Source organism: Cetorhinus maximus, chromosome 6 (assembly GCF_964194155.1).
Source record: "Cetorhinus maximus chromosome 6, sCetMax3.hap1.1, whole genome shotgun sequence".
Classification (NCBI taxonomy): domain Eukaryota; kingdom Metazoa; phylum Chordata; class Chondrichthyes; order Lamniformes; family Cetorhinidae; genus Cetorhinus; species Cetorhinus maximus.
In genome coordinates this window covers 3,033,910-3,058,819 of record NC_135884.1, presented here as the reverse complement: position 1 = coordinate 3,058,819, position 24,910 = coordinate 3,033,910, and the positions used below count along the sequence as shown (strand labels likewise).

Here is a 24,910-nt window from a genome sequence, read left to right as displayed (position 1 = left end):
GGGCTCCATTGGAAGTGAAACTTCACCCCAGTTGAGTGTCACCATTTTCTGGAGAGGAGGAAATATTGGGGAAAGGAGTTATACTCACTTGTCCAGACATCGGCCAGTTTGGGGATCGCAGGCTCTTGCGCAGTTGCACGGCTTACAGCCTGACTCTCCGAAACCCCAGTAGCCCATCAGGCAGCTGGTACATTGTGGGTCACCCACTCCAGGCTGGCAGTAGCAGTATCCACTCTTTGGGTCACACTTCCAGCTTCTGTTGAAGGTCGAGTTTGTCGAGCCCACAGGGTGGCAAGAACAAGCTGAGGGCAAAGGTCAAAGTTTAAAGTGACGGTGTGCTCACCAATCCAAACTTCCTCTCTCCCCAACCTACCAATCACAAATTTAATTCCTTTCCCTACCCCAAAGCCCCACTTGCAGCTCCAGATATTGAGTCCAAAAGCAGGGAAGTGATGCTGAACCTTTACAAAGCTCTGGTTAGGCCCCAACTAGAGTATTGCATCCAGTTCTGGTCACCACACTTTAGGAAGGATGTGAGGGTCCTTAAGAGGGTGCGGAGGAGATTTACCAGAATGATTCCAGGGATGAGGGGATTTTAATTACAAGGTTAGATTGGAGAATCACAGAATCACATAGTGCAGAAGAGGCCCTTCGGCCCATTGAGTCTGCGCCAACATGTGAGAAACACCTGACCTACCTACCTAATCCCATTTACCAGCACTTGGCCCATAGCCTTGAATGTTATGACATGCCAAGTGCTCATCCAGGTACTTTTTAAAGGATGTGAGGCCACCCGCCTCCACCACCCTCCCAGGCAGCGCATTCCAGACCCTCACCACCCTCTGGGTAAAAAAGTTTTTCCTCACATCCCCCCTAAACCTCCTGCCCCTCACCTTGAACTTATGCCCCCTCGTGACTGACCCTTCAACTAAGGGGAACAGCTGCTCCCTATCCACCCTAGGGTGGAATCTGGGGTTGTTCTCCTTGGAGTGAAGGAGATTGAGGGGAGATTTGATAGAGGTGGACAAGATTATGACAGGTTTAGATAAGGTAGACAAAGAAAAGCTGTTCTCATTGGCTGATGGTCCAAGGACCAGGGGACACAGATTTAAGGTTTTGGGCAAGAGATGTAGGGGGAATGTGAGGAGGAACTTTTTTACACAGTGAGTGGTAAAGACCTAGAACTCCACAAGGGTGGTGGAAGCAGAGACGATGAATGATTTCAAAGGAAAATTGGATGGGCACTTGAGCAGGGCTATGGGGATAGAATGGGACTGACTGGATTGTTCTACAGAGAGGCGGAATGGACTCAATGGCATCCTTCTGTGCCGTAAATGAGTCAATGGCTTCTGAGCCCCCTATTCTCCGCTAAGATATTACCCCAGCTTCTCCACTCTTCCACCAAAGCTTTCCGGTTTCTTCCATTTCTCAAATTCACAACCAAACCGAGCTCCGTTTCCATCCAATCTTTAAGGCCCCTCCACTGAACTGAACTCCGGCTATGACAGACCATGCGCTATGAATTGGAAAACAGTTCCTGATCTCACAAGAACTCCCACCCGCAGTGTCCAGAGCTCTCAATTGACATTTTTTTTTATACTTGTTCGCATCACTGGCTAGGCCAACATTTATTGCCCATCCCTAATTGAACTGAGTGGCTTGTTAGGCCACTTAAGAGTCAACCACATTGCTGTGGGTCTGGAGTCACATGTAGCAACATGTAAGGATGGCAGATTTCCTTCCCTAAAAAGCACTAGTTTTTCCCCATATTTTTCTTGGATTCAAATTCCACCATCTGCCATGGCCGGATTCGAACCCCAGTACCCAGAACATTACCTTGGGTCTCTGGATTACCAGTCCAAAGGCAATACCACTACACCACTGCCCCTCCTATGTGGTTTAGGTACACCCAGAGTTAGGGAGGGAGTTCTGGTCACCTCAGTGCAAAACATATTATAGCTATTGAAAGGATACAGAAGAGTTGAGCCAAGGTGAATGAGGGGATGGAGGGATTGGATTAGGAGGAGGAATTATGTAAATTCTAGTTCTCTCATTCAGAAAGTGGGGTTGCAATAAATGGTGAGAAAGGCTTACATTTATGTAGCATCTTTCACAACTTCATTACAGCCAATAAAGTGCCTTTCAAGTGTAGTCACTGTGGTAAGGTGGGGAACATGACAACCAACTGCACACAGCAAGATCCCACAAGCATCAATCTGATAATGACCAGATAACCTGTTTTAGTGATGTTGGTTGAAGGATAAATATTGGCCCGGACACCAGGGAGAGCTCCTGTACCCTTCTGCAAAATGTGCCTATGGATTCTGGAACGCCCACCTGTGAAGGTAGATGTTGTCTCACCTGAAAGGTAGTGCTCTTGACAGTGCAGCACCCCCTCACCGGTGTGCCAGCCTGGATTTTGTGCACAAGCTTCTGGAGTGGGACATGAACCAACAACCCTCTGTCTCAAGGGCGGGAGCTGAGAAGGTAGGTAAGTGGGTCCGAAATCAGCGAGAAACAAGTGTGGAGAGGACTCTTGCAAGGTGCCTTATTGACAAGAGGTCCGATTTTCCGGTAAGGAGTTATGGGGACTATCCAGCGATGGGTAGTGGGGACTATCCTGCGATGGGTAGTGGGGACTATCCTGCGATGGGTAGTGGGGACTATCCAGCGATGGGTAGTGGGGACCATCCAGCGATGGGTACTGGGGACTATCCTGCGATGGGTAGTGGGGACTATCCTGCGATGGGTAGTGGGGACTATCCAGTGATGGGTAGTGGGGTACTGGGGACTACCCTGCGATGGGTACTGGGGACTGTGCCTCCTTCCTGATGGACCAATTTCCTGAGGGATGGGGACCAAGGGTCCAGATATAGAGATTCTCAACCAGTTTGAAAAGTAATTTATTCTAATTGTTAGACAAAGAAATCTATTTCTCCTTTGAAGGTTTCATGGCTTTTGAACAGAAATTCATATTAAAAAGCTTTGTCCTGACATGTTTATGAACCTGAAGCAGATGCGAAAAATTAACATCTCTTTACTGAAAACACTGGACATATTGTGATGGAAACAGTGGCCAGTGGAGGGATATTTCTAAACAGGATCTGTGCTATTTAACCAAGCAAAGCAGGGCAGGTCAACAAACCATCTGTATTCCGCTCGGTTAATTTCCCTTTGCCTCCAGCTATCAGTCTGGAACACAGGAAAAGTGTTTACAAAAAGCCTATAGAGCTGCAACAGTGAAAACCAGGTGTTCACAACCAACACTCAGAGCAACGAAAGATCCTTGACCTGAAATGTTAACTCTGTTTCCCTCTCCACAGATGCTGCCTGCCCTGCTGAATACTTCCAGCACCTTTTGTTTTTAAGAAGGTAACTTTTTTTTAACCCTTTCACTGACTCATCATCATCATCATCAACCTACTCTCCAGTTTCTTGAGACTTTTGAAAGGATTTCAAAGCCTTGGGGGAGGAGGAGGCAGTGGAGATTCACTAGAATGAGACCAGGGATGAGGGACTTTCAGTTAATGCGGAGAAACTGGAGAAGCTGGGATTGTTCTCCTTAGGGCAGAGAAGGCTAACAGGAGATTTGATAGAGGTGCTCAAAATCATGGAGGGTTTCGATAGAGTAAATAAAGAGAAACTGTTTCCAGCGGCCGGAGGGTCAGTAACCAGAGGGACACAGATTCATGGTCAATGAGAAAAGGTGGTGAGGGAGATGAGGAGAATTTATCACCCAGCGAGTTGTTGTGATCTGAAAGGGCGGTGGAAGCAGATTCAATAGGAACTTTCAGACGGGAATTGGAGAAATATTTGACAAGGAGAAATGTGTAGGGCTGTGGGGAAAGGTCAGGGCGAGTGGGATGGATTGGATAGATCTTTCAAAGGGCTGCCTCAGGCATGATAGACCGAATGGCCTCCTCCTGGTGCTGATCTAATGGAGGCTTTTAAGATGATTAAAGAGGTTGATTGGGTCAAGGGGAACGATTTCCTCAGGTGGGAGGAGTCCAGAACAAGGGGTCAAAACCTTAAAATTCAAAGCAGGCCCACTCAGGGAATATCAGGAAGTGCTTCTTCACACAAAGGGGAGTGGAAATCTGGAACTCTCTCCCTGCGACAATGCTCAGCATGATGAGGGTCAGCTGGAAATTCAAAATCTGAGCTTGACAATTTATTTGTTGGTCAGGGTGCTCGGTGCCAGGGAACCAAAGTGAGTAGATGGAGTTAAATCACAGATCAGCCATGGTCTACTTGAATGGTGGAACAGCCTAGAGGGGCTGAATGGTCTTCTCCTGTTCCTATATTTCCTTAGTAATATTGCCAGCAGCACATATTCAGCGTAAGAGCATGTCTGCTACCCTGCATCATATTGGGTGCTTCGGCACCCTGTTAAATGGCACAGCCACGGGATCCTTTCAGGAGCTGCTGTTACTCTGAGTCATTTTGTGCAAATCTTTTTTAGTCGTGCAGTAGGAGAGGTTAACAAGCACAAAACACAGTTTTATTTGATTCAGTGTGGGGAACCCCTCTTTCCTGTCCTTCTCCATGGTTTTGTTCAAGGTGGAGGTTTAGGGGGGGGATGTGAGGAAAAACCTTTTTACCCAGAGGGTGGTGATGGTCTGGAATGCACTGCCTGGGAGGGTGGTGGAGGCGGGTTGCCTCACATCCTTTAAAAAGTACCTGGATGAGCACTTGGCACGTCATAACATTCAAGGCTATGGGCCAAGTGCTGGTCAATGGGATTAGGTAGGTAGGTCAGGTGTTTCTTGTGTCGGTGCAGACTCGATGGGCCGAAGGGCCTCTTCTGTGTGATTCTGTGACTCTGGAGGGGTTTTATCTCCCTCCCTCTCAGCCCAGCCTGAGAGAGCAGGTAGCGAACATTGATCCTTAAGCTTTGCAGTGATCCTCTGAAACCCAACTGAGGAGATGTGAAAAGGAGGAATATAAAGTGACTCTCCCACCCATCTTCCTTCCTACATAAGCCACATCATCTTCTTGAACCACGTGTTCCCAGCCCAGCACATAGTCTCTGAACACTCCCTCACCCAATCACCTGGTGGAATTCATCTGCCCAAAATCATGAATGGAAGTCGCCAATCTTGATGGAGATGAGATGGTCTACAAGCTTCCAAAGAAGGAATGGAAATGTCAATTCCAAAACAGGAGAGGAATTTGCCTCCCTGTAGTATGAGCTTTGGGAGAAGGAACTGGAGCTGTTTGATAAAACAGGATATTGATGCTGCAATGCAATGTCCTAACTGGATAAGTATTTCCTAAACAAACAGGGCAGATTATGTCAATTTACAATTCGCAGAGGTTCTGGGTGTGGCTCAGTGGAAAGCACTCTCTTGGCTTGGCTAGAAAGTCTAGGGTTCAAGTGTCACCCAAGAACTGAAGCCCATAATCCAGACTGACACTTGTAATGCAGGACAAAGGGAATGTGGCACTGGTGGAAGGTCAGTACTGAGGGAGTGCTGCACTGTCAGAGGGTCAGTACTGAGGGAGCGCTGCACTGTCAGAAGGTCAGTACTGAGGGAGTGCTGCACTGTCAGAGGGTCAGTACTGAGGGAGTGCTGCACTGTCAGAGGGTAAGTACTGAGGGAGTGCTGCACTGTCAGAGGGTCAGTACTGAGGGAGTGCTGCACTGTCAGAGGGTCAGTACTGAGGGAGTGCTGCACTGTCAGAGGGTCAGTACTGAGGGAGTGCTGCACTGTCGGAGGGTCAGTACTGAGGGAGCGCTGCATTGATTGGTGGTAAAAACATTAAACTGAGGCCTCTTCTGTTCTCTTAATTGGATGGAATAGATTCCATGCCCAGATGTCCCCAGCGTCACAGGATTGCACTGAAGGAGGCCATTCGGCCCATCACGACTGCATCAACTCTCCGAACGAGCTATTTATTTAGTGCCATTCTCCCACCTTCTCCCCGTAACCCTGTGCATTCTTCCTTTTCAGATAACAGTCTAATTCCCTCTAGAATGCTTCTATTGAACCTGCCTCCACCACACTCTCAGGAAGAGCATTCTAGACCTTAACCGCTTACTGTGTGAAAAAGCTTTTTATATTGCTTTTGTTACTTTTGCCAATTACTTTAAATCTGGGCCCTTTCGTTCTTAAACTTTTCATGGTTTCTGCCCATCTATCCTGTCCAGACCCCTCATGATTTTGAATACCTCTATCAAATCTCCTCGCAGCCTTACTGCCTGCCAGGATTCATAACTGAAGTTCCTCATCCCTGAAACCATTCCCGTGAATCTTTTCTGCACCCTTTCCAATGCCTTCACATCCTTCCTAGCGCAGTGCCTAGAACTGGACACAACACTCCAGCTGAGGCCAAAATAGTATCTTATATAAATTCAACATAACCTCCTTGCTCTTGTGCTCTATGTATTCTTTATAAAACTCCGCTCTCAATCTGTCCTGCCACCTTCAATGATTTATTCACATATACACCCAGGTCCCTCTGCTCCTGCACCCCCTTTAGAATTGTATCATTTATTTTATATTGTCTCTCCATGTATTTCCTACCAAAATGAGTCATTTCAACTTCATCTGCTACCTCTCCACCCAACTTGTCTATGTCCCTTTGAAGTTCTACACTGTCATCCTCACAGCTCACAATGGTTCCAAGTTTCATATCATCTGCAAATTTTAAAATCTGTACACCGCAGTCCAGGTCATTAATATACATCAAAAAAAGCAAGGGTCCCAACATTGACCCATGGGGAACTCCAGTATAAACCTTCCTCCAGCATGAAAAACACCCATTAACCACGACTCTCTGTTTCCTCTCACTCAGCCAATTCCGTATCCATGTTGCTACCGTCCCTTTTATTCAGGTAGTTTTTTTTAGCCCCACGCCAATATCCTAAAGCACAGATTATCTGGCTGTTACTTCTCTGTAGTTAGTGGGATCTTGCTGTGCATCAACTGGATACCGTGCTCCCCTACGTTACAACAACAACTACACTTTAATAAAGAGCTTGGCTTGTGGTGAAATGCTTTGGGAAGCGCAGAGGGTTCTGAAAGCTTCTGCTTGCCCACTGTGTGTCTCTGCAGACTTCCTTCACCAACACTTTAACTAACATTCCTGCTTGAGAGGCAGTGCCAGTCACAGATCAATTGGCAATAAACCCCACGTTAATAAACAACTTGGTCAGGACCACTTCACATTGACTTGCTGTGTTTTGCATGATCTTGCCTAAGCCTCCAAAAAGAAGACAGAACCTGCATTTCCATTGCGCCTTTCATGACTCAGGACCTTGGCAAGTGCTTCACAGACAATTAAATTGAAGTCAATGTAGGGAATGGGGAAACCAGTTTGCATACCACAGTGAGAGATTATGTTAATATAATCAGAACGTCAAGAAAAACTCACTGGCTCTTCAAAATGGTGCCCTGCAATATTTTCATCCAGCCAAGACCGGATGAGGCTGTTGAAAGATGGCATCTCCAACAGTGCAGCACTCTGTCAGTAATGACCCTCTGACAGTGCAGCACTCCCCCAGTACTGACCCTCTGACAGTGCAGCACTCCCCCAGTACTGACCCTCTGACAGTGCAGCACTCCCCCAATACTGACCCTCTGACAGTGCAGCACTCCCTCAGTACTGACCCTCTGACAGTGCAGCACTCCCTCAGTACTGACCCTCTGACAGTGCAGCACTCCCTCAGTACTGACCCTCTGACAGTGCAGCACTCCCTCAGTACTGACCCTCTGACAGTGCAGGACTCCCTCAGTACTGACCCTCTGGCAGTGCAGCACTCCCTCAGTACTGACCCTCTGACAGTGCAGCACTCCCTCAGTACTGACCCTCCGACAGTGCAGCACTCCCTGAGTACTGACCCTCCGACAGTGCACTGCTCTCTGGTTATTGAATTGGGTGTGTCAGCTTGGATTTTGTGCTCAAGTCTCTGGAGTGGGATTTGACCTCAAACCTTCTGGCTCAGATGCTTGAGACATTTCTGACCTCTGAGCCACAGCTGAGCGTGGATCAAACACTCTCCGGCTCTCTGGCAGTGTACTCACGTTTGCAGACGTCCGGTGCTGACATCGGCTTCTTGCGGTCTTTGTAATAACCCGGTTGGCAGCGTTGGCAATGACGGCCCTCTGTATGGTGCTGGCAGGAGTGGCAGATTCCTCCGCTGCGCTTGCCTGATGCCAGCCAGACTCTAGGATCAAAGCCACAGCTCTCCGCGTGGCCGTGGCATTGGCATTCTGTCAGCACAGGAACAGTCACATTAGCCACCCCCTTCCTTATATGGAAACCTTCGCTAGTCTTTAAACCACTTCCCCTGGGGAGCCAAGTGGCCCGAGTGCCAGATACTGACCGGGTCCCAGCCCAGGGTGCAAGGGTAGACAGCACAGTGAGGCAATTCCACAATGGAGGCCATTATAGCTGACTTCAAGCATTCCTTCACTCTACGAGCACAAGCCCTGTGAACCAATCAAATCAGGGAACCCTGGCTGACGTCTCCCCTCTAAAGGTCTTGGGATTTGCTCTCATTCATCGCCACAGAGTTAGCTCCCGCAGCAAGTGCTGGACTGTGGGCTCAAGCAGAAGGTGATTGGCTCGCTCGGTGAAATTCAGATGGTGTAAAGTGTCATCCCCACCAGCGGGGGACTGGAGTTACATGTTGGCCCACACCAGGTAATGGATGAAGTTCTGCAACCTCACATTAGTGAGATCTTTATGGCAGGTTTCAGGGTCATTACTTCTGGCGCCAACCCACATTGAAGCCCCTCTGTATTGTCAGAAAGAGAGAGGCACAATCCCAGGGCAGGGATGCCACTGAGTTAGATAAAGCATAAAGCTCCCTCTACACCGTCCCCATCAAACACTCCCAGGTACAGCACGGGGTTAGATACAGAGTAAAGCTCCCTCTACACTGTCCCCATCAAACACTCCCAGGACAGGTACAGCACGGTGTTAGATACAGAGTAAAGCTCCCTCTACACCGTCCCCATCAAACACTCCCAGGTACAGCACGGGGTTATTTACAGAGTAAAGCTCCCTCTACACTGTCCCCATCAAACACTCCCAGGACAGGTACAGCACGGGGTTAGATACAGAGTAAAGCTCCCTCTACACTGTCCCCATCAAACACTCCCAGGACAGGTACAGCACAGGGTTAGATACAGAGTAAAGCTCCCTCTACACTGTCCCCATCAAACACTCCCAGGACAGGTACAGCACAGGGTTAGATACAGAGTAAAGCTCCCTCTACACTGTCCCCATCAAACATTCCCAGGACAGGTACAGCACGGGGTTAGATACAGAGTAAAGCTCCCTCTACACTGTCCCTATCAACCACTCCCAGGACAGGTACAGCACAGGGTTAGATACAGAATAAAGCTCCCTCTACACTGTCCCCATCAAACACTCCCAGGACAGGTACAGCACGGGGTTAGATACAGAGTAAAGCTCCCTCTACACTGTCCCCATCAAACGCTCCCAGGACAGGTACAGCACGGGGTTAGATACAGAGTAAAGCTCCCTCTACACTGTCCCCATCAAACGCTCCCAGGACAGGTACAGCACGGGATTAGATACAGAGTAAAGCTCCCTCTACACTGTCCCCATCAAACACTCCCAGGACAGGTACAGCACGGGGTTAGATACAGAGTAAAGCTCCCTCTACACTGTCCCCATCAAACACTCCCAGGACAGGTACAGCACGAGGTTAGATACAGAGTAAAGCTCCCTCTACACTGTCCCCATCAAACACTCTCAGGACAGGTACAGCACGGGGTTAGATACAGAGTAAAGCTCCCTCTACACTGTCCCCATCAAACACTCTCAGGACAGGTACAGCACGGGGTTAGATACAGAGTAAAGCTCCCTCTACACTACTCCAAATTTCGGGCCAGCTCTTTTGTGACCTCTCAAAAAAATTGTCCAATCGATGGGATTTCGGACCTGCTGACCAGCCCAAGCCAGGAGGAACCAATCTATTTCGAGAATTGAGGTTTCATAGTAATTGTGAAACAGAACAAAGGTCTCTCACTTGCACATTGATTTGGTCTCCCTGTCTTTCCATCCCCTGGTTTCCACAGCTGGTCATTGTAGAGGGGTGCACACCTCTCACAGTGGTCCCCTGCTGTGTTGTGCCTGCAGACGCACTTCCCATGCACCTAAACAACAGCAACAGTTAAGAGAAACAATGAATAGTCTCCAAAGGAGAAGTCAAAGATTTTCTGTTCAACTTTAGAAATGTTATGTTTCTCCAGGACAGAATTTGCTGACAAAAGAATGATGAGTTTAATTGCACTTGCTGTTATTAGTGTGTAAACTATCCTCTGACGAAGAGGTACCTAGTGTCTTGGGAAGCGTCACAAGTTAATGGATACCATGTGCCACTCCGTTGTTAGCCTTGAAAAAATGGGTGCTTGTCCTGAACCTCCCCACGAACTCCAACAATTTGCTGTATTTGTACATTCATTACCATTGAACTCACCATAGAAAGTTAAGATTGGAACGAAACAATGTAAGGAACTTTTTAATTAGATTTACGTTCCTGCAATGCCTCTCCCCACTCCGACTTCATCTCGCCACATCAACATATCCTTCCATTCCATTCTCCCGAGCTCCCCCTTAAATGCATCACCTGCACTTCCCAGGTGTGAGTCACTGGAGATCTGTCCCTGCGGAGAATCACAGTCTGTTTGCTCCCTTTTCTCACTCTGGACAGCCTGGAACAAGGGGGCAGAATCTTCAGATTAGAACTAGGCCATTCAGGGGTAATGCCAGGAAGCAAACCTTCACATAAAGGGGAGTGGAAGTCTGAAACTCTCTCCCCAAAAAAGCCTTGAGTCAGCTGGAAATTTCAAAACTGAGATGGATAGTTTTTAGTGGGTAAGGGGATAAAGGGGTCAGAAACCAATACAGGTTTATAGAATCATAGAATGGTTACAGCACAGAAGGAGGCCATTCAGCCCATCATTTCTGTGCTGGCTCTCTGCAAGAGCAACTCTGCTAGTCCCACTCCCTCATCTTTTCTCCATAGCTCCGTGAATTTCTTTCTTCAGATAATTATCCAATCTCCTCTTGAAAGCTTCGATTGAATCTGCCTCCACTACATTCTCCGGTTCCAGATCCAAACCACTCGCTCTGTAAAAAGAGCTTTTCTTCAATGCTGCAGTTGCTTCTTTCACATGGAATTAAAGTACTGACCAACCATGAAACAATTGAGTGGCGTGTGGCCTCCTCCTGTTCCTTTGAGATTAGCTTACAGACGAGGGATTGATTTTAGGCCCTTTGTCCCGCGAGGGTTAAGTATCTCCTCACATCAGTGATAGGACAGCAGTCAGCATTATCAGACTCTTCCCTCTCCCCACTTTCGGCAAACTTCCCCAATTCCCACCCTCCCTCCACGCCGGTCGCCATAGCTGGTGAGACACCAGAACCCAGACCCTCGAAACTCTCACATCAACAGATGAGGACGAGAACTGGGACCATACATGGGTGAAATTTAAGAAGACTGATCCAAGAGGTTTGCTCAGACAGATCGATTCTGCCACGTCATGTTCGATATTTGAAACATTTAAGCCCATTGTCCCTCTCACTGGTCTTTTTAAAGAGAGTATTCCTCAGACTATTTACAAATGTGACTCAACTTTCAATTACATTTTTATTTCTGTAGTTAAAGCTCAGATGTTCAAGTTTCTGATTTATTTCTTCTCCTCCTCCTTCTGACTTTACCTGTTAATGTTTGTCTCTAATCTCTTGCTTGGCTTTTTTCTTTATATGCTCTGGGATACTTCAAAATGAGCTTCAAGTTTTGATACTACAAGTGGGAAAAGAGTCTTGAGAAAGGAGTGCTTGAGAAGCTGGGATTGTTCTCCTTAGAGCAGAGATGGTTAAGGGAGAGATTTGATGGAGGTGTTCAAAATTATGAAGGGTTTTGATAGAGCAAATAAGGAGAAACTGTTTCCAGTGGCAGGAGGGTCAGCAACCTGAGGGAGACAGGTTGAAGATAATTGACTGAAGAACCCGAGAGGGAGATGAGGAATCACCACAGTGAGTGGTTGTGATCTGGAACACGCAGCCTGAAGGGCGGGAGAAGCAGATTCAATAATAACTTTCAAAAGGGAATTGGAGAAATACTTGAATAGGAAAAATTTATAAGGCTATGGGGATTGCTCCTTCAAATCTCTATGCATGTCGGAAGGAAGGAAAGAAAGGAGGAAGGAAAGGAAGTGAAGGGACAGCCCAGTTGATGTTGTAATGTAGGAAACACAGCAGCCAATTTGTGCACAGCAAGATCCCAGAGACAGCAATGTGATAATAGTCAGTTAACCTATTTTTAGTGATGCTGATTGAGGAATAAAGATTGGTCAGGACGCCGGGGAGAGATTCCCCTGCCCTTCTTCAAAATGGGATCTTTACATTCACCTGTGCGGCCAAATGGAACTTTGGTTTAATGTTTCATCCAAAAAAAAAGGGCCCCTATGACAGTTCAGCACTCCCTCAGTACTGCATTGGGAGTGTCAGCCTGGGATTTTGTGCTCAAGTCTCTGGACAGGGTCTTGAACCCACAACTCTCTGACCCAGCGGTGAAAACACTACCCACTGAGCCACAGCTGTTACCTGCCCACTGTATGCTGAGGTCAGGGAGTTTAGCACCTGGCTTTACTCACCATGGCCCCCGTCTTCCTGTCCCCTTGCTCGGCCCCATCCAACGGCTGACAGTCCTCAGCGTGTCCGTTACAAAAACAGCTTCCCCGGACAATCAAGTCATAGACTGCATAATGAGCAAATCTCTCGGGCTTCTCCACCAGCCTCGTGTGTTGGCAAGGGCACTCCTGCTGTTTCAGTAAGTGTAGCCGGAGGTTGGTGAGCTTCAGGATGTCCTGAGCCTCTGGACTGTAAGGGTTTTCAATCCTGTTGGCTGGGGATAAGGCACGGAATATCACCTGCAACACAAACCACAGTGTAAAGGATCATGGACACAGTCACTTGGTAACACAGAACCTGAATATCGCTGAAAAGAGCCACATGTCGCTGGAGCTTTTCATCTTGAACCCATCAGGACAAATACAAGAGTGCCAAATTTCAAACGATCACCATAATTTATTCTACGTGAGAAAAGGGCGCTGATTGGTTGGCAAGTCGACTCTGATTGGCCGAGGCGTTGCCGTGGAGAAAACAACGGGGAACTATGGGCTCCCCAAGCTCCCGGGTAATTCAAAAAGGTGCAAGGCTTGAACATATTCCTTTAGTTTGCAGGGAATGGGTCCCTCTGTATGAATCACAGAAATATACAGCACAGAAGGAGGCCATTCGGCCAATCATGCCTGTGCCAGTTCTTTGAAAAAGTTATCCAATGAGTCCCCACTCCGCTGCTCATTCCTGAGAGCTCAATGGTTTTTTTAATTCTCTGGCTGTGAACAGAGGGAGAGACACAGTCAGTCAGTCAGATTTTAGAAGCAGAAAGATTGATGATAGTCAAGTACAGAAAAGTTTGTGAGAAGTTGAAAATGCAGGAGAACAGGAGCAGGAGGAGGCAATTCGGCCCCTCCATTCTGTTCTGCCATTCAATGAGATAATGGCTGATCTGTGACCTAACTCCATATACTTGCCTTTGCCCCATATCTCTTAATACATTTGAATAGCAAAAATTGCTCAATCTCAATTTTAAATTTAATAACTGATCAAGCATCAATTGCCATTTGTGGAAGGAAGTTCCAAACTTCTACCACCCTTTGTGTGAGGGAGAGCTTCCTGACACCACCCCCGAATGGCCAGTGTCTCATTTTAAGATTCTGTCCCCATGTTCTGGACTCCCACCGCCCCCATCCAGAGGAAATAGTTTATCTCTATTGACCCTATCAAATTCTTTATTATTTTAAACACTAGATCAGATCACCCCTCAGCCTTCTAAGTCCAAGGGGATACAAGAGAACTGAATGGAATGTCTTCCTAATTTAACCCTTTAAGCCCTGGTATCATTCTAATGAATGCGCCCCATCCGAGGTTAATATATCTTCCCTGGGGTTCGGTGTCCAGAACTAAACACAGCGGTGATTCTTTCCAGCAAAATTCAGCACCTTCAGGAGAGATCAGAAAATTATAGTCATGGCTGATGATGATGCCCACCTATGTCAAATATCCTGCCCTCAATGTCTGGTCTCACAGATATTTTCGTTTTGGTATCTCCACACTCTTCCCCCAGAGAACAGGGTGAATCATGGATAGATCAGCAGGCTGTTTAACATGGCTGCTACCTGAACACTCCTTCCAATGCCACGTTTTTATCCCAGCCAATAGTGTGGGTTAATTCTATAAAGGGGGAGGGTTTATGGGTTCCCATACTCTAAGTGATGAGGAGGGGGGTCACCTACACCCACTGGACAGACCAGAATTCTGGGCTGGAGCTGCAATGGGACTATTCAGTGTGGGGTTCACACCTGTGACACTTTAACTGGAGGTGGGAATTCAACCGGTGACTCTGTCCAGCACACAGTCTAGAAATGGCCACCCATGAAGTACAGGAGGAGGGTCAAGACTGTGAAGTCAAGAGAGAAGAAAGACAGATAGAACAAAAGTGAGAAAGAACTTGTTTCTTTGAAAAAAAAGACGTATTGCCAAAGCTTCGGCAACATAGGCATGTAGGAAATAGGAGCAGGAGGAGGCCATTTGGTCCCTCGAGCCTGCTCTGTCATTCAACTAGATTTTGGCTGATCTTCTATCTAAATGCCATTTTCCTGCACTATCCCTGGATGTGTTTAATGTGTAGAAATCTGTCAATCTCTGTCTTGAACATGATCAGTGACTGACCCTCCGCAGCCCTCTGGGGTAGAGAATTCCAAAGATTCACCACCCTCTGGGTGAAGAAATTTCTCTTCATCTCGTCTTAAATGGCCTACCCCTTATTCTGAGACTGTGTCCCCTGGTTCTAGACCCCGCCCCCCCAGCCAGGGGAAACATCCTTCCTGCATCTACCCTTTCAAGCCCTGTAAGAAGTTTGTATGTTTGAATTAGATCACTTCTCAATCCTCTAAACTCCAGAGAATACAAGCCCAGTCTCCTCAATCTTTCCTCACAAGACAATCCTGCCATCCCAGGGATCAGTCTGGTGAACCTTCGCTGCACTCCCTCTATGGCAAGTGTATCCTTCCTTAGGTAAGGAGACCAAAACTGTACACAATACTCCAGGTGCAGTCTCACCACGACTCTATACAATTGCAGCAAGACATCTTTAATCTGTACTCAAATCCTCTTGCAAGAAAGACAAACATACCATTTGGCTTCCTAATTGCTTGCTGCACCAGCATGTTAGTTTTCAGTGACTTATGAACAAGGACACCCAGGTCCCTTTGGACATCAACACTTCCCAACCCCTCACCATTTAAGAAATATTCTGCCTTTCTGTTTGTCCTACCAAAATGGATAACTTTACATTTATCCACGTTATACTGCATTTGCCATGTATTTGCCCACCCGTTCAACTTGTCTAAATCACCTTAAATCTTCTTTGCATCCTCCTCAAAATTCACATTCCTACCTAGTTTTGTGCCATCAGCAAACTTGCAACTATTACATCTGGTCCCCACATCCAAATCATTGATATAGGTGGTGAACAGCGGTGGCCCAACCACTGATCCTTGTATTACCCCACTAATCGCAGCCTGCCACCCTGAGAATGACCCATTTATTACTACTCTCTGTGTTCTGTCTGTAAACCAATTCTCGATCCATGCCCCCAATCGCATGTGCTCTAATTTTGTTTACTAACCTCTTGTGTGGAACCTTATCGAAAGCTTTCTGAAAATCCAAATTCACCACATCCACTGGCTTCCCCTTATCTATTCTGCTAGTTGCATCCTCAAAAAAACTCCAATAGGTTTGTCAAACATGATTTCCCTTTTATAAATCCTTGTTGATTCTGCCCAATCCTATCATTATTTTCTAAGTGTTCAGTTATCTTATCCTTTAGAATAGATTCTAGCATTTTCCCTACTAATGATGTCAGGCTAACAGGTCTGTAGTTCCCTATTTTCTCTTTCCCTCTCTTCTTAAATAATGGGGTTACATTTGCCACCTTCCAGTCTGCAGGAACCGTCCCAGAATCTATAGAATTTTGAAAGATGTCCACCAATACATCCACAAGATCGATCGCCACTTCTTTCAACACTCTGGCATGTAGATCATCAGCTCAAGGGATTTATCAACTTTCAGTCTCATTAATTTCTCCAGTATTACTTTTTTACTAATTCTAATTTCTTTCTATCTCGTTCTTGTTTGTCCCTTGATTCTCTGGTATTGCTGGGAGGTTTTTTTGTGTCTTCTTCCCTGAAGACAGAGACTAAGTACCTGTTCAGTTTCTCTGCCATTTGTTCATTACCCATTATAAATTGTCCTGTCTCCGCCTGTAAGCAACCCATGTTTGTTTTTGTTGATCTTTTTCTTTTTACATACCAATAGAAGATTTTATGTTTCTTGCCAGTTTACTTTCATATTCTATTCTCCCCTTCTTCATCACTTCCTTGGTCCTCCTTTGCTGAATTCTAAAATGGTCCCAATCCTCAGACTTATTACTTTTTTGGGAACTTTATAAACCTCTTCCTTTGATCTAATACAATCTTTAATATGTCTCTCCTTTCAGCAATATTCCAGTTCTGTAATACCAGGTGTCTAAACTTGTATTCTATAGCGCCTTTCTCATCCTTAGGATGTCCCAAAGCAATTACCAGCTAATGAAGTCACAGTTTTGATGCAGCAGCCAATTTGTACACAGCAAGCTCCCATAAACAGCAATATGCTAATGACCAGATAACCTGCTCTACTGATGTTGGTTAAGGGATAAATATTAGTCTCATGACACCTGAGAGAACTCCCTTTCCGTTCTTCAAATTAATGCCTTGAGATCTTTTTCATCCGCTTGAGAGGGCTGATGGGACCTTGGTTTAATGTCTTACCTGAAAAACAGCACGTCCGACAATGCAGCACTCCCTCAGCACTGCACTTGGTGAGCCAGCCTGGGTTTTGTGCTCAGATCTCTGGAGTGGGATTTAAACCCACAACCTTCTGACTCGAGGTGAGCGAGTCATTCACTGAGCCACGGTTGACACTAAACCAAGAAAACGTGATGAAAATTGCTTGACAATTTTAAGCTCTTACCTCTCCCTTGGAACAGGGCAGTGGATCAGAGTACCTGGAGGTGCAGAGTGAGCTCTCCTGCACTGTGTCATCGACCATCCCAAACATCTCTGTGCAATTCCTGGCAAAATACTTGTAGGGCCTCCAGCTCCGGCCATAGTCCTGGGACCGCTCCAGCACCATGGCTGCTGGTCTGGGTGACTTAAAGACCAGGATGGCATGTGTCAGGTAGAATTCTGTCTCCAGGTCTAGTCTGATCACTTCCCTAGACGCCCCTTGTGCAGACTGCCACCAACTGCTCTGTTGGTGGAAGAAATCATCCATCATGTCTGAGGCCGGGTGGGAATATTCCGATTCGTTACAATTGCATTTTGCGCACGTAGCGCGCCTGCAGACCGAGCCAAGGTCTCCAGGATGCTCGCCGCCTGGGAAGGAGCAGTATAACTCCGTACCGTTGTCGCCGCAAGTGGTTAGGGTCTGCACGGTCCTCCCTGTTGCCAGGTTACCGACGGGAGGATTGCAAGATTGGCCATCACATCGAGAGGTTTGTGATTTCCCCCTGTCCGACACTGAGGAGAAAGGAATGTTACTGAAAATATGGAGTCGATTTATGATGGGAGATTTCCAGTTAGAACATGCACAGACTCCTCACAAAGCACGAGTATGGAATGTTCTTCCCAGATCTGCAGGATTCCTTAAGGGGATATAAGAAAAAGGGGAGCTTCTCATCTCTTGCCTCCAGCTACCAATCTCGCCTCTCCTCCCAGTCCCAACCCCTCCCCCCCTTCTCCCTCTCCCGATCCCGGGGCCTAGGTCAGGGGTGATGGGTGAATGGGTTTAGTGGGAGTTGGGTTATGGGAAATAGAGCTTTGGATGAGTTGAGGTTTATGGAGGATGGTGGTTGGGAGATCGGCCAGGAGAGCATTGGGAGAGTTGAGTGAAGAGGTAATTAGAGAATGGATGAGGGTTTCAGCAACAGGTGAACTGAGACAGGGACAGAGAGGCGCAATATCACAGAGGTGGGAATAAGCATTCTTTTGATGGGGAGGGTATCGAATCGGGAGGTCAGCTCAGGGTCAAATAGGAGGTCAAGGCCATGAGGAGTTTGGTTTCACCTAAGGCAGTGGTCTCAGAAAGGGGGTGGAATTGCCAACAAGAGTATGGAGTTTGTGGCAGATGCAGGGTTACCTATTTTCCCAATGTTTAACGGGAGAAAACTGCTGCTCCTCCAAGACTGGATGAAGGACAAGTGATGCCACGGTGCAGACATGGTGGAGGGATTCAGAGCGGTGGTGGTGAGGTAGAGCTGGGTGTTGTCAGTGTACAACCGTGTCTGCTGGCGACACCTCCAAGAGGTAGCATGGGGATAAGGTCAGGGAGAGATCCTCCAGAGGCAATGGTGTTGGGGAGGGAAGGGTAGCCATTGCTGGAGACTGACCATGATCATAAAATGATACAGCACAGACAGGCCTTTCAGCCCTTCATGCCTATGCTGACTCTTTGAAAGACTTACCAGATAGTTCCAATTCCCTTTTGAAAGTTACTATTGAATCTGCTTCCACTGCCTTTTCAAACAGCACAACCCAGTTGATCAGGGGTAGAGGTGAAATCAATCCCATTGAACTGAAGCATGGGGGAGGGAGTGTCGAGGAAGGATGTTGTGGAGTATGTCAAAGGTTGTAGAAAGGCTGGTCAGATCCAGGAGAGAGAGTTCTTCTTCTTTCCTCCTTTTCTGAAATATTCTTTGGGGATTCTGGCTGTGTTTTTTTTGCTTTTATTGTCTCTTCCCCTCTCTTCCTTTCCAATCTCATAATTCCTTCCTCTCTCTCTAACGCTTCCTGGGCTCCCAGGATAATTCTGGATGGCGACAGCCATTTGGTGTCTCCTGGTTCATCCATGCTGAAATCACCAACTCCTCCAGCTGTTTCTTAAATTATTCCAGGGATTTTGCCTCCACTCCCTGTCTGGAAGGTGTCCCACATGTTGATCACTCTGTCAGTGTATGAAGGACAATATCCAGATATCTGTCCTAAAAAGAATCCTCCACTGCTCTGAACCCACTGATCTATCTCACTGCATCCAATCTCTCTCTCTCTTTCTTTCTCTCTCTCTGTCTCTCTTTCTGTGTTTGTATGTGTGTCTGTCTCTGTCGCTTTCTCCCTCTGTCCATCTCTCTGTCTCTTTCTCAGTCTCTTTTTCTCTTTCTGTCTCTCTGTGTGTGTGTCTCTCTCTCTCTCTCTCTTGTGTGTGTGTCTCTGGGTTACAGTCTCTGCGTTTCTCTCTTGCTGGACCTTTCTCACTCCCCCCCTGGGGAAGGGGTTCATCCCGTCTCTTTCAGACTGAGTCTTGTTAGTTTTCTCTCTCTCTCTCTCTCTCAGAGCTTCTCTTTCTCCAGGTTCATGTCTCAGCGCCCTCACTCTGACCGACCCCCTCCCGGTATATTTACAGCCTAATTCATGCGCTTACTAATTATTTATAAACCAGATTCCTGCCGAATACGGGGAGCAGTCTGCGGGGGGTGGGGTGGGGGTTAAATAGGGCATCGAGTCTTTTCAAATCAAACTCGGGACCGGGGATGATTTTATGATAATTGAATAAAAGATTATGGTTAGATTTCACCCGATTGCCTGAGGATGAAAGAATGACATTGGGTGTGAGGGAAAGGTCCAGGTTTGAGCGGTTGGATGCAGAGCTGAGAATGAATCGGAGTAATTCGGGAGTGTGTCAGCAGCAGCTCAGAGACTAAAGCCCAAAGTGTTTACCCATCCCTAACCCCCGCCCCCCAACAAACACACACACACACACAAGCTCAAACCGCAAATGTCCCTGCAATTTCCATCCTACCATTAATGATAATCTTATCTTATAACAGATAAGTGTATGCACACATGGATTTAGAGAATTAGATGAAATATCCATGTGTTATATAACTGAAACACACAAGTATGCAAATATAAGCGAAACATGTTTTCATATAAAACAAGAGATTGAATAAAGGAAGATATTTAACACCCAGTGTAAGTACATTTACGAAAATACTGCACTCAATATGAAATCATATTTCGTGATAATTATTGATTGTATGTTTGATAACAATAGGATCCACAGAATGTTATTGTCTGCACGTAAAATGGGAATATAGAAATCTGGTATTCAGACTCTGTGCTGCCTGAGAAACATGCAACAGTGTCTATGATTAAGATAGCAGTTTTGGATCATTATTTACAGTGGGAGTTGTTTCCTTGCTGTGTCCACTCGGTGTTAAATCTCTCAGCCAATGGGGCTGCAGGAGCCAGATTCTTCAAACCAAAATATGGGGATTGAGGAGGTGCAGGAGGACATGGGGGGCGGGGGGAAACAAATAGACAGCTGAACTAAGCAAAACCCAGCAGTGAAATATTGGAGGTAAACAAAGACACGGATTTTTTTTTTATATATATAAAGAAATCAAAGTTAAAAGGAAACGGAATCCAGGAGAATGATGTTTTAAATCCCCCGGCTGGGACTGTGGCAATTCCATAGATTGACAGGCTGTATAACAAACAAAGAATCTTTAAATTAATTATAGATTCAATCTCGGAGAGATAGCAAGACGGGGGGAAAAATCAAAAGCAGATTTTAGTGGAAAGGGAGTTCTGACGGATAATTGGAAATTACTTCGACATAAGAAATAGATAGGTAGATAGACAGACAGATAGATAGACAGATAGATAGACAGACAGACAGATAGACAGACAGATAGATAGACAGGCAGACAGATAGACAGACAGATAGATAGACAGACAGACAGATAGATAGACAGATAGATAGATAGATAGACAGACAGATAGTTAGTTAGATAGATAGATAGACAGATAGATAGGTAGACAGACAGACAGACAGACAGACAGACAGACAGATAGACAGATAGATAGACAGACAGATAGATAGATAGATAGATAGATAGATAGATAGATAGATAGATAGATAGATAGATAGACAGACAGACAGACAGACAGACAGACAGACAGACAGACAGACAGATAGATAGATAGATAGATAGATAGATAGATAGATAGACAGACAGACAGATAGGTAAATAGAAAGACAGACAGACAGATAGTTAGACAGATAGACAGATAGATAGATAGATAGATAGATAGATAGATAGATAGATAGATAGATAGATAGATAGATAGATAGATAGATAGATAGATAGATAGATAGACAGACAGATAGGTAAATAGAAAGACAGACAGACAGATAGTTAGACAGATAGATAGATAGATAGATAGATAGATAGATAGATAGATAGATAGATAGATAGATAGATAGATAGATAGATAGATAGATAGATAGATAGATAGACAGACAGATAGGTAAATAGAAAGACAGACAGACAGATAGTTAGACAGATAGACAGATAGATAGATAGATAGATAGATAGATAGATAGAGAGAGAGAGAGAGAGAGGGGCAGGCTGACAGATAGATGTAAACAAACTCAGACAGAGAGAGACAGACTGACACAGAGAGGCTGATAGATACAGAGACAGAGAGGCAAACTGACAGATAGATGCAGACAGACAAATAGAGGCAGGACATACAGACAAACATAGAACCGGTCAGCAAACCTAGATGAAATGCTAACGGAATGGAGCTAACAGTCTCTCCCTCTCTTACCTGCTACCCCTGGCCGGCAGACGATGCACCCCAGGAACAGGAGGAGTTTGACAGCTTTAATCTGCATGACAGCTCGCTCGGCGGGTTTCCCTTTAAATTGCGGCAGTTCTAGTGCACTCTGTCCTCAGGTGTCCCCCTCTCTCTCTCTCTCTCTCTAACCCTGCCTCCCAAGCAGCCTCGCCTTCTTGCATTCTCTATTCATGAGGTTTTTTCTAAATCAAGAATTCTTTGAGGGCGGGAGGTGGGGTGGAATTGCCAAGAGAAAATGCATCCAAACCGCTAGGGGATGAGAGCTCGGACATAATTTAATAAATACATTTAAAAACAATTAATGCAAAAAACAGTCAGGTGAGAAAAACAAAACGGATCATTTCATTGCCCGTTTAATAAATTCCCTCATTGTTTTTCTGTTAATATCATTAAATATTTTGCAGTAAACCTGCCTGTTGCCCTGTTATTGAGTTACTGTTATATAGGGGCTGCTATTAAATTGTTTCATTCCCCTTACTGAGCTTCTCACCCTCTCTGTCTCTCACCCTCTCTGTCTCTCACCCTCTCTGCCTCTCTCTCACTCTCTCACCCTCTCTGTCTCTCACCCTCTCTGCCTCTCTCTCACTCTGTCTCTCACCCTCTCTGTCTCTCACCCTCTCTGCCTCTCTCTCACTCTGTCTCTCACCCTCTCTGCCTCTCTCTCACTCTGTCTCGCACCCTCTCTCTCTCCCTCTCTGTCTCTCACCCCCTCTCTCTCACTCTGTCTCTCACCCTCTCTCTCTCACTCTCTCTCACTCTGTCTCTCACCCTCTCTCTCCCTCTCTCTCACCCTCTCTGTCTCTCACCCTCTCTGCCTCACTCTATTTCTCACTCTGTCTCTCACCCTATCTCACCCTCTCTGCCTCCCTCTCTCACTCTATTTCTCACTGTCTCTCACCCTATCTCACCCTCTCTGCCTCTCTCTCACTCTGTCTCTCACCCTCTCTCTCTCCCTCTCTGTCTCTCACCCTCTCTGCCTCTCTCTCACTCTGTCTCTCACCCTCTCTGCCTCTCTCTCACTCTGTCTCTCACCCTCTCTCTCTCCCTCTCTGTCTCTCACCCCCTCTCTCTCACTCTGTCTCTCACCCTCTCTCTCTCCCTCTCACTCTGTCTCTCACCCTCTCTCTCACCCTCTCTGTTTCTCACCCTCTCTGCCTCACTCTATTTCTCACTCTGTCTCTCACCCTATCTCACCCTCTCTGCCTCTCTCACTCTATTTCTCACTGTCTCTCACCCTATCTCACCCTCTCTATCTCTCCTTGTGTTAGTTTTCCTCATGGGTCACGTGTCTGTTGCTATTTCATGAAATCGATACATTAGACCCGGAAACGGCACTCGGGCTGGAGGCCCCGCCCCAATATGTGACGTATTTCTCGAAACCAACCAATCAGGACATTTCCCTCCCTTCGAATCCTTCCAGAACCTCAGCATCCTTTCCTTCCCAATATGTACCAGACCCTTCCCCCCCATGAAGAATCACAGAATCACAGAATTGTTACAGTGTAGGAGGAGGCCATTCGGCCCATCATGTCTGCCCCAGCTCTCTGAGCATTTTAACTTAGTGCCAATCTCCTACCTTTTTCCCAGTAACCCTGCACATTGTTCCCATTTAAATAACCATCCAATGCCCTCTTGAATGCCTCAATTGAACCTGTCTCCACCACACTTCCAGGCCGTGTATTCCAAACCCTGACTACTCGCTGTGTGAAAAAGTTTTATCTCACCTCGCGTTTGCTTCGTTTGTAAAACACTTTAAAACTGTGCCCTCTGGTTCTCGATCCGTTTACGAGTGGGAACAGTTTCTCCCTATCTACTTTGTCCAAATCCCTCATTATTTTGAAAACTTCTATCAAATCTCCTCTTAGCCTTCTCCTCTCCAAGGAAAACAGTTCAAACTTCTCCAACCTTTCCTCATAACTGAAGTGTCTCATCCCTGGAACCATTCTCGTAAACCTCTTCTGCACTCTCTCCAATGTATTCACATCCTTCCTGTAGTGTGGCCCCCAGAACTGCACACAATACTCCAGCTGGGATGTAACTAGTGTCTTATATAAATTCAGCATAACCTCCCTGCTCTTGTACTCTTTGCCCTTATCAATGAAGCCTAGAATACTGTATGCTTTAGAAACAGCTCTCTCTACTTGTCCTGCCACCTTTAATGACTTATGTACATGCACACCCAGGTCTCTCTGCTCCTGCACACCCTATCGTGTAGTATCCTTTATTTTATAGTGTCTCTCCATGATATCCTCCTGCAGTGTATGGCTATCCTCCTCACTATTTACCACCCTACCAATTTTCGTGTCATCCGCAAACTTCTTAATCATACCCCCTACATTTAAGTCCAAATCATTTATGTGCACCACAAACAGCAAGGGCCCCAGCACCGAGCCCTGTGGAACCCCACTGGAAACAGACTTCCAGTCACAGAAACATCCCTCTACCATCACCCTCTGCTTCCTGCCTCTCAGCCAATTTTGGATCCAACATGACATTTTGCCTTGGATCCCATGGATCTTTCTTGACCAGTCTGCCATGAGGGACCTTATCAAAAGCCTTGACAAAGTCCATGTAGAACACATCAAATGCATTACCCACATCAACACTCCTGGTTACCTCTTCAAAAAATTCGATCAAATTTGTCAAACACGACCTTCCCTTAACAAATCCATGCTGACTAGCCCTGATTAATCCGCGTCTCTCCACGTGCAGATATATTCTGTCCCTCAGAATTCTTTCTAGTAACTTCCCCACCACTGAAGTTAGACTGACTGGCCTGTAATTTCCTGGTCTATCCCTTCCTCCCTTTTTTAATAATGGGACAACGTTAGCAGTCCTCCAATTCTCCGGCACCTCACCTGTGGCCAGAGAGGATTTGAAAATTACTGCCAGGGCCCCTGATATCTCTTCCCTTGCCTCCCTCAACAGCCTGGGATACATCTCATCCGGGCCTGAGGATTTATTCACTTTTAAGGCCGCTAAACCCGCTAGTACCTCCTCTCTCTCTATGTTAATTTCCTCTAATATTTCTCAGCCCTCCACCCTGATGTCTGTATCTGTGTTGTCCTTTTCTGTTGTGAAGAATGATTCAAAGTGCTCCGACACCTCCCCCAAATCCA

General features: G+C 46.3%; 1 protein-coding gene across 1 annotated transcript in view; it reads right to left on the bottom strand.

Annotated features, from left to right (window-relative positions):
- The window catches only part of LOC144681481 (netrin-4-like), a 32,181-nt gene extending 9,856 nt beyond the window's left edge, over window positions 1-22,325 (bottom strand). The window contains exons 1-6 of the mRNA XM_078543101.1: window positions 21,762-22,325; window positions 17,122-17,669; window positions 12,639-12,914; window positions 10,007-10,133; window positions 8,028-8,216; window positions 89-302 (exon numbers count right to left, since the gene is read on the bottom strand). Of these exons, the coding sequence (XP_078399227.1) occupies window positions 89-302; window positions 8,028-8,216; window positions 10,007-10,133; window positions 12,639-12,914; window positions 17,122-17,669; window positions 21,762-21,828 (1,421 nt within the window). The 5' untranslated portion in view covers window positions 21,829-22,325. The remainder of the gene's footprint in view (window positions 1-88; window positions 303-8,027; window positions 8,217-10,006; window positions 10,134-12,638; window positions 12,915-17,121; window positions 17,670-21,761) is intronic.
- Window positions 22,326-24,910: the final 2,585 nt, after the last annotated feature.